Source organism: Acyrthosiphon pisum, chromosome A1, assembly GCF_005508785.2.
Source record: "Acyrthosiphon pisum isolate AL4f chromosome A1, pea_aphid_22Mar2018_4r6ur, whole genome shotgun sequence".
Classification (NCBI taxonomy): Eukaryota; Metazoa; Arthropoda; class Insecta; order Hemiptera; family Aphididae; genus Acyrthosiphon; species Acyrthosiphon pisum.
The window spans coordinates 134,392,694-134,403,416 of NC_042494.1; the positions used below are offsets into that span (position 1 = coordinate 134,392,694).

At 26.5% G+C, this 10,723-nt stretch overlaps 2 protein-coding genes across 2 annotated transcripts in view; one reads left to right on the forward strand and one right to left on the reverse strand.

Moving 5' to 3' along the window:
• Positions 1-10,599, reverse strand: LOC103310560 (kinesin-like protein KIN-7I; the record flags this gene model as incomplete). The annotated part of the gene is made up of 12 exons (XM_008189222.3): positions 10,070-10,599; positions 8,884-9,118; positions 8,660-8,807; positions 8,478-8,573; positions 7,337-7,536; positions 7,116-7,247; positions 6,770-7,046; positions 6,554-6,692; positions 6,241-6,349; positions 4,108-4,261; positions 3,806-4,009; positions 1-3,735 (listed from the first exon to the last, which is right to left on the reverse strand). Coding segments are annotated over exons 1-12 (5,583 nt in total), but the record flags the coding sequence as incomplete, so codon positions are not given.
• The window catches only part of LOC100568620, a 14,590-nt gene continuing 8,623 nt past the window's right edge, over positions 4,757-10,723 (forward strand). Inside the window, exons 1-3 of the mRNA XM_029488372.1 lie at positions 4,757-4,871; positions 4,961-5,161; positions 5,497-5,544. The gene's annotated coding sequence lies outside the window, so the exon portion shown is untranslated. The remainder of the gene's footprint in view (positions 4,872-4,960; positions 5,162-5,496; positions 5,545-10,723) is intronic.

The following is a 10,723-nucleotide window of genomic DNA, read 5'->3' on the forward strand; positions in this document are numbered from 1 at the left end:
ATTTAATATCTTATGTAAATTATCAATTTCTAAGCCAATGTCAATATCAGGAGAATCAGGTTGTGAGTCACAGTTTATCTTTAATGTGTCTTCATGTGGTAAAATATCCTCCTCAGTAGACAAAACTTTTGTTCTTAATCGTTTTTCACTTTGATTTCCTGATATTATTGCAGAATTGAGTTCAGTGAGTTTCAATTTAATATCATGTACATAATCTACAAGTGGATCAATTAATTTATTTCTCACATCAGAACCATTCAATTCATTTTTATCATTTTCATCATTAAGTTTAAATTTAAGATTTTGTAATTCTTTTTCTACACTTTCAGCATTGACGCATGCATTTTCTAATTCTCTTTGTACCCTATATAATTCAAATTTAAGGTTTTCGCAGAAATCTCCAGACTTTATTAAATCATATTCAGCTTCATTCAAACAAGCCTCTAACTTTTGTTTAACAGAATTTGCATCCTTTATTTCAATTACTAATACATTAATAATTGAAGCCAAATCTTCACATCGTTCTTCGCTAAGTTCCATTTCTTTAGTGACATTGGTAAGTTTTTCTTGAAGTCTGTCCATGTTACATTCAAGATTTGCTTTTTCTTCAATTAAAATTTTTTCATATTCTGTTTTTTTTGATAATTCTGATTTCATTAAATCAAATTCGTCATTTAAATCCACTAAAACATTATCTTCAAAATCATTAACTCTGACTTGAAACGAATCATTTCTCGAAAACAAAAATTCAACATTTTTCTTATATTCTTCTAGAGCAATACATTTGGATTCTAAATTATTTCTAAGAACTTTTTCAGATTCTTCATTTCTAGACAATATTGATTCAAAATTTATTATTTTTTCTCGTGCTTCATCGCATTCACGAGATCTCAACATATATTCTTCTTCTAATCTGTCGTATTCATGTTGTAAACTGGACTCAAGTAGTTGTTTTTGCAAGTGTTCAAGCTCTGTGGATTTTACTAAAATTTCTTCCCTCAAATTAAATTCTTTAGTAGATTGACGTTTTAATAAAGATTCAATATCACAAGACAAATTTACAAATTCTTTATATAACCTATGGTAATTCAATATTTCTAATTTAACTTTATTTTCTAAAATATTTTTTGTCTCATCGTGATGTTCTGACAATTCCATAAACTTTTGACTAATCAGATTCAAATCGGTTTGAATTAAAGATTTTTCTTGGAGAACTTGTTGTAACTGACATTGAATATCTGTATAAGTTAATTCATTATCTTTCATGTTTTTTAACATAGCTTCATTAATTTTATCACATTTTATAATTAATTCAGAATTTATATTTTCTAATTTCGAAATTACATTTGATTTCATGTCTAAATCAATTGTAAGTTGGTCTAATACAATAGCATTTGATTTTAATTCACTCTCCATACTTTCTAACTTAATTCGATAGTTTTGTTCTTGAGACATTGCATGGTCTAATTCAATAGTTTTAGTGTTAAGTTCATCTCTTATTTCATTTTCAACTTTAATTTTATCCTCCAGATTTACTTTAAGGTCATGGATGGTTTTATTTATTTCATCTTCAGTATTCTTACATTTTGTTGAAAGTTCTAAATTTGTGTTTTCTAATTCAAAAATTAATTGAGTTTTTTCATTGAGTGTAGTTTTAATACAGTTGAGTTCATAATTCAGTTGTTCTACAATAGAAATATAAGATTCATGCTTCATATTCAAAATGTTAATTACTGATTTTACTTCATCAACTTTTGAAACAGTATCATCCAATTCTACCGTAACAATTTGTAATTCATTTTTTAATGCTTTTTCATGCCTTAATTTATCTTCCAATTCAGATGTAAGTTTTGTAATAGTGCTGTTAAGCTCAGAAATTGTTCCTAAGCTATTACACATGGTTTCTTCAGATTCATTTATTTTAAATTCATCCATAAGTTTAGATTTTTCTCCCAGTTCAAATTTAACAGTATCGAGTTCATTATTTAATCTTTCAATAACAGTAGAATCAGAAATTGTTTTTATTTTCATTTCTTCAATTGTTAATTGTAAAACATTAACTTGTGAAATTGCATTTTCTAATTCTTTTGTCTTTATCAGTAATTCAGTATGAATTTCATTTTCACTCTCTGATTTGACAGCAAGTGTAGAATTTATAATGCTAAGGTGACTTGTTTCTTCTAACTCCTTGCTTTTAGCAAGTTCAGATTTAGAGTTTTCCATTTCAATAAGTTTTAACTTTTCACCAACTTCAGATACCACTAAACTTAGTGAAGTTTTTAATTTTTCTAATTCAGAATCATTCAGTTCAAGTTTAAAATTAATTTCTTTTAGTTCATCTAGTGCGTTTTGCAAACCGCTTGTCTTTGTAACTAATTCATCTTGTAATTTTTTTTCAATTTCTTCTTTTTCATCAATATATTTAGCATTTGACTTACATTTCTCTAATTCACTATATTTAGATAATAATTCTAATTTAGTTTCTTCAAGCTCAACTATCATATTTGATTTGTCTTTAAGGTATGACTTAACAGTTTCAAGTTCAGTTCTTAATTGATTTAAAACGATAACATTTGATTTAGATTCAATTTCATTGTCTTTTATCATCAATTGCATTTCAACTATTTTACTACGGGCATCATTTAAATCGATAGATTTAGCATCCAGATTTTCTTTAATTTCATTTTCAACTTTAGTTTGGTTATCAATAAACATATTAAGATTTGCATTCAAACTATTTAATTCTTCAATTTGTACTTGTAATTCATTTTTAACAGCATTACAGACTGTAAGTTCTGTTTGAAGATAAACAAGCTTTGAATGATTAGTCTTAACTTGTTCAATAATATCAACACAATCAAATGTTAATTTATTGAATGCTTGAATACTTGATTTTAAAAATAAATTTTCTTCAAGAGTTTCTGAAAGTTGCTTCTTGAATTTTTCCATTTCAGTACTTGATTCAAGTTCCATATCAGAAATACTTTGAAGAATACAATCAAGATCATTAAATACGAATGATTTTATGTCACACAGTTTTGTATTTGATAAAGACAATTTTTCTTCTAAAATTAAATTCTTGTTTGACAGTATATCAATTTTGTTTGTGTTATCTTCAAAGTGTTTAACTGCAAAATCAATTAAACTATTTGTATCAGAATTGTCTACATCTATCTCAGAACTTTCACTGAAATCTTTGATTGTAGACTTAATATATTCCTCAATTGTGTTAAGTTTTAATCTCAATTCATAATTCTCTTCTTTTATATTTTTCATTTGAATATTAAATTCATTTGTAATTAACTTCAAATTATTGTTTTCATCTATTAAACTTTGGTTTTCTAGTTGCAATTTTCCAACTGTATTATGAATATGTTCTAATAATTGATCCAGTTCCAATATTTCACATTTTTTAAGAGTGAAATACCCTTCATCAGCTAAATATTTAATAGCGCCTGGAACTGATTTAACTTCAACAGCATTATTTTGAAGAAGAGATAACTCATTCAAAAGTGAACATTCTTTAGATAACTCTGTGTTAAGTTGCTGGTCTTTATTCAACAATTGTAATTTTAAAGTGTCTATTTCATTAATATATGTATTATTTAATTGATACATTTCTTTAATTTTCATTTCTAGTCTTTTAATTTCTTCTTGCTTTTCTGTCATAAAGTTATCACTTAATATGGTTTTTTTTATTTGATCCTCCTTGAGTTGTAACTCATACCTTGTTTCCTATGTAAAACAAAAATAAAATTAGTAGCATATAAATGAATACTTTATGTTAGCTTGCTTAAGTATTTACCTGAATTGTTGCCAGAAGTTCCATTTCTCGTTTATCATATTTATTCTTTTGTACCTCCATAATAACTTCAATATCACGTTTTTCATGTTCAACTACTTGAATTGAATATTTAAGTTTTTCAATCATTTTTTCAGATTCATTTTTTTCAGTTTGAAGATTCTCAACTTGCTTTCTTAAATTACTCAAATCTTTTAATTGCTCATTCTGTAATAAGATAATAATTATTAAATAAAAATAAATGGATAATAATTAATATACATAATATACCTGGATGTATCTATAAAAATGTGTTGGTTACTTACATTATTATAAAACATTTGTTTCTCAAGAGTTGTGAATTCTCTTAACTCATTGTTTTCTTTCATACTCATTTCAAACATATTTCTGTAATTATCTACTCGTTCTCTTAAAACTTTTTTAGGAGTTTCACAAACATTGAATGGAATGTTGGATGGTCTGAATAATAAAATATTTAGCATTAGGAATTATAAAAATTTGAGCTGAGAGTAATAAGTACAGTACTGATAATGAAAACGATTATTATTATACTCAATTCAACTAAAGTAACGTAGTCAGCAGCCAAATTGTGCATATAATAATTGCCTAAATATGCATACCTATAATTAACAAGGGGAAAAATCTAAAATTCTAGGGTAATAAATTATAATTTATTTTAGTAGGTACATATTGGAATAACTAAGCCGATTTACAATACCCATTTGATTATAAACAAATCATGTTTTTCTTCTACGAATTACAGTATAATACAGTATAATTTATTAATTATAATACAGTTAGTAATTTTATGTACTTAATAGAATAATTTAAAAGGTATATTTATCAAATTTCAGAAAGTAATAAAATAAATTGGTATGCTTAATGTTATTAAAAATATGTCTGAGTATATTACATTAAAAAAATGTAATAAAAATGTAATTATCCAATAACGCTAAGAATAATTCTATGAAATTATTTTATACTAATTAGTAAACACTTTTTAACAAAGTTAACAATTACAGATATTGATTTTACATATTTGAAATGAAATCACATTAGTTATAATTAGGTAATGTATCCTATATATACAGATACATAAATATAAATTTGCTTTTTTTTATTTGAATTTAAAAAAAAAATTTATAATTCATTGTATAGGGTGTCTCAAAAAGAACGCCGGATTTGAAAAGGCTGCTATCCTAACCTCGATCTTGCGACTTGACGCCGTGTGATTTTTTCTTATGGAGATACACTAAGTCACCAGTTTACCAGAACAAAGTCCGAAACGTCTTGGAACTTAAGCAAGAAATTTGTCGTGTCCTCAACGAACTTGATGGGGCAATGTGTGATCAAGTGATGGTAAGAATAATCGCCTGTAGGGCTAGTAGGGGGGTCATATGCCCGATGTTGTTTTTCACTGTTAAACCTCAATTTATCCTGAAGAGAATGATATATTTGTAATGTTTTTTTAAGAAAAATAAATTTAATGTATAGCAGATTTAAATCCGGCGTTCTTTTTGAGACACCCTTTATCTTATATCAGATTTAAACATATACTTTTTAACAAAATTGTTTACATAATGTAAATATTTTATAGATACAATAAAAGAAATTTTGACATAGGTAATCAATCAAACAATTTAAAGCATTATTACCTATGAAATACTAATATTATGTAATTTATGTTTAACTAGTTTCAAAAAGATGAAGTGAAGATGGTCACAAAAAGCTACAAGTTTACTGTAAGTTCATATATTGAATAATTAACCCTTGAATGAACCTGACCATGTATTATGTAATGTAAAATAATATAATTCTTTTTTAGGTTTAGTTTTTTATATTTATGTTAAAATACATTCATGGTTTTCTGAGATATTTAATATAGGTACATAATTTATTTGTGTTAATTTATATTTTAGATTCTGAGTGGAGCGAGGAAGTTAGTGCTTGTACAATGTTTATATTTTTTTTTATCCTGTAAATACAATTTCTAACAGAAGGAGTGCTTTGATTTCAACATATAATACCTTATCTTTTAGCAAATTGGATCAAGATGAAACTTTAAAGAGGTAATTTTTCTATTTTCTCAATATTTTTTTATTGGCAAAAAACACGAGTAAAACCACCAACATTTTTATTCTAACGTTTTGTTTATCACCATAGAAATGAAAAAATTAAGAAATAGCATAATTCCCACTAGGTATATTATATATTTATATACAATTTAGAGTTACTTATTAATACATATTTATGGTTCATTAATTTTCTTTCGTTCGCTTAGAATCAATTTTTTTTACTACACTATCCTGTCCAAAGACCGAAGGGATCATGGACAAATTTCCACCACTGATGACCTACTCCAACCCCGTTTTTTTCGTTATGTTCATGTACTACAATAAAAATTATCTCGAGGCAAGCAACATATTATTAAGACTTACGGTGAGAAATGATGTTCAGTATTTTCGTTATTTGTGGATTCAGTGACAGCAGAGCGATCTTCTTCTCTTATTAAGTCCCATTCAAATGGTTCTAATGGTGTTTTAAGATCTAAAAAAATATTAAAATAAATAATAAGCTCCGTTTTCAAATAGAACACCAAAGATTAATTTATTTCATCTATATTAATAGTTTGGTATCACATAAATATTATTTATAATATAGGTATTATAAGAGATTATTATTAATACTTAATAGTACAGTTAAACATAGATATTGCAAATAAGAAAACCTTAGTTAAAAACAATTATAAACCTTTATTTAGATTTCCAAAGTTAGGTGGTACACTTGGTCGATGCATATTGACATCTTCTTCAATAGTTTCAAGAATGCTGTTTGAAGAAAATGTATTATCTAATTTTCCACCCCAAGTTCTTCTTCGCTGATAACCTTTCTAAAATTAAATATATTTAGTATTCAGCGAAACAACATGAAATTAATTAATTTTAAATTAAAAGATTTAATATTTACTTTATTAGGGGGTTGTTCTGTATGAGCTGCAGAAGTTATCATATTGTTTTGCAAACGCATTATACGTTCCTTTAATTCTTCATTAGTTCGCTTTTCTTCCTGATACTTGTATTTAATTTCATTAACTTCATCATTTTCAAACTGATTTTGTTTTATACCCTCTAATTCTTTGTTCAATTTAGAAAGTTGAACTCTATAACGTTTAAGAAGTGTTTCGTCTGTGACATTTTCATTTACTTTAGCAGTATTTTTAATTTTTTTGGCACGAGAGGCAAAACTAATAATATAATAAACAAACATAAGTATACAGAAACAAAATTTAGGAATTGAATGTTCTAATAGGTACCTTAATGTGTTAGATGTTTGATCTTCAACTGCTAAGGTAATTGTACAAATAATTGCAGTTAAAGAATTTCCTCCAAGAGATGTTTGTAATATTCTCGTAAGTTTACTGTCACGAAAGTTGATATGTTGAGAGCTTCAAAATATAAATAAAAATGACATAAATCCATACAAACATTTTCTATGTTCAATCATATCATGGAGATTAAAATTAAAATGATTTACCTATCCGGACATTCACTAAGTTGTTGGATAACAAGACTTAAAGTTGTTAGGGAACTATTAATCTTGCAACCTTCTTTAAACCGTTCCATAGATGACTGAGTTTGACTACTTCGCTCTGAACCAGCCAAGTCAACCAAATTAATCACAGATTGCTGGTAAGCCCCGTCACAATCATCATCTACATTACGACTTTCTAGAATCTAAACAATTATAATAAATAATAACAATTAAAATTAAAAACAATTGAAAAAATTATATTCAATATTTCACATTAAATTAGTTGAGTACCTATAACAAATTGATAATTTTATTTTAAATTCAAAATATATAATTCAACTAATAGCAATGTACATTTTGAAGTGTTTACATACTGCTAGAAGCTGAGGAGTAAACAAATCACAGTGAAAAGACATGTATTTATAAAAAATTCATTTTTAAATCTAAGATTTGAAAATGTAATGCAATATTCCTCATAAATTTGTCTATCTTTATCAAAAAAAAAAAAATGTCTACATGAAAGTCAAATTGAAGTTCTATGAGCGTTTGAAATTCATATTTTTACAACATTGGGTATTCATGCGGAATTTCTCATGTGGCAGTTTTGTTATTTTATTGTTATTCAAAAACAAATAACTGTAGATACATTAAAATTTTACGGAATGTTTATATTTTGATTTTCTATACTCTAAAAAATTTTAACTTTTTTTGAGATGCTTACAGACATTGAAAGTTTTCAATTTTTTTTAGTTTTTTTTTTCTTTAACTATCAATAAAATTTTATTTATTGAGTAAAAGCGTGAAAAAGTAATGCAAGGCTTCTGATACATTGTTACAATAGCAATTGAAAAAATTAAAAATACATAGGCACAATTTTTTTTTTATATGCATTTAAAGTTTGAACTTTGACAAAATTTATCAAATTTTAATTTTAATAATTATTTTGTAGTTAAAAATGTATAAAATGTTCAACTTTTATATTATATCAACGTATATCATTGAATTCAAATTTAACACCATCCATTAGTGACCCATTTGTAACCTACTGTACAGCAAAGTGACATCCACTTACCCACTTTTTTTGAATATAATAGATGGTTTTGGTTGTTACAATTAAAATGTTTTAATTAGTTAAAATACATACCATGCGAAATATTGTGTGGGATCTTGATGATCTTTCATTCATATCTGTTTCTCCAATACTCCGGTTTTTTTCACCTATTTTCATAAGATCAATAACCTGAAAATATATTAAAATGATTGAGTATTGACTGCATAATTATAAACTAATTAACTAATAAGTAACATATGGTTTTGTAGTTATACCATTTGTGAATTTTGACAAACTATAGCCTTTAATGGTGTAATATGTAAGCCGTCTTTCTGAATTTCAATTTTTTTTGTTTGATTTTTATTATTTTTTTTTTCGAGTAAATCTATAACTTTTTCATTGTAAATTTCTAAATAACAAGCTCTGAAAATTAAATTTTTTATCAATAATATACACTTATTAATTAATAAAAGCTAATACATAATTATGTACACTATACCTTAGTAAATATTCTCTACTAGAAGAATTATTCATAGCATTGAACATGTAGTTAATAGCTAACGGAATAATTCCAGGGTTTGACTGATCACCAGACATAGTGAATGTTTTACCAGAACCAGTTTGGCCATAGGCAAATACTGTACCATTAAACCCTTGCACTCCTCTGTCAATAATTGGTTTGACAATATCATCAAACACGTCATAGTTTGTTGATTTATCAGAAAATACTCTATCTAAATATATCAAACAATGAACAATGAACAATGAACAATCTGAATATAATAAGTACAAATACGGTGCCTTAGTGAACGGGGTTTTAGGACATATAGGCGCACGGAGGAATATTTTAAGGGGATTAGGGTAATTGGATACATTATAGTAAGAATAACATAAAACAAAAATTTTAATTTTTAGAGACACATAATAATTATATCTACCTATGTTATATTAAGAGGTTTAAGAGTGGGTAGAAGTGTCGCAACAATTTGATGGGCGAGATGTGCAATACACACGGGCCTCCAAATACTAAAAGTTAAAATTAAAAATTGCTTGTTTCAAATGTTAAAATTCATTTTTATTTTTATATTTAAGATTTGAAAATTTAATACAAGATTCCACATGTTTTTACTTTAAAAAACAAAAAAAGTTTATCTACCAAATTTTTTACGAGCGTTTGAAATTAGATTTTTTTACATTAGATATTTACCCGTAAATTAATGGTTTCTCATGGAATGGTTTTAAGCTCTTTAAAGCTCCCTCGTTACAAAGCTGTCATAACAATGTGCTGACAGTATGAATAAATTCAAGAAGGAAGATAATATTGTTTACTGGCCGAAGTGGGATCACAATCAAGAAGTAGCAAAAAAGTTATGTATACTTACTAAAAACATTTTCTTTTTAATTTACTCCAATCAAAAGGCAGACATTAAAATAAAGTATCATTTATTTTTACGTTTCAATAAAATGTTAGGTATTTCAATCTATTTTTATTTTTCAGTCGGTCAAAAGATAAGAATGTGTTTTTTAGTTCACCTCCGAAAAATGTACTATAGTGAGTAAGAGATAAAAAAAACTCATTCCTACCTTTAAAGTTTGACTTTTACGATTGTACACTCATACAGTATGCAACTAAATAAAAGATTAAAAACATACAGGTAAGTTTGGAAAAATAAATGAAATTTTACCGAAAAAAAACTGTTCTCCGTTCTTCTTTTTAGTTATTGGATCGATGTGAATAACACTGTCCGATTCTACTTTCCAGTAAACTCGATCGTCCAACTGCTCCTTGTGGTTTAAAGGACGGGCCTTGATGGCCACTTTAATGTTACAACTATCCATATTATTTCACACCGGCGAATTTCATTCAGTGGCTTTTAAAAGTACAGATTATCAAAAAAGAATAAATAACTTAAAAAATCACTATATAAACGTTGAAAATGCAAATACATTAACACTAAGACAACTCAAAGAACAGGATTCAACGATTCACTTTACGACAAATTCTCCATTCCGTTTCCGTAAAAATTCGTACCGAACCGCCTAAACTCCTAACTCTAAGAATTGAAGAAGGGAATATTGTTCAGTGTTCGTACTTCGTACAATCGTACTTCGTAGTTGTCGGTTAAATGTTAATTGTTTTGTCTGAAAATTTTTCCGTTAATGCAATCCGTTCAAACACCATCAGTGTTACCAATACATCGCGTCAGATGATGCCTTATCAGAAATTAAAATGTAGACATATTGATTAATATATTATATTATTTTTTATAAATAGTTTTTAAAATAAAATGTAATAAAATAGGTTTTGAACATGACAATAATTATTATTATTATGGTTC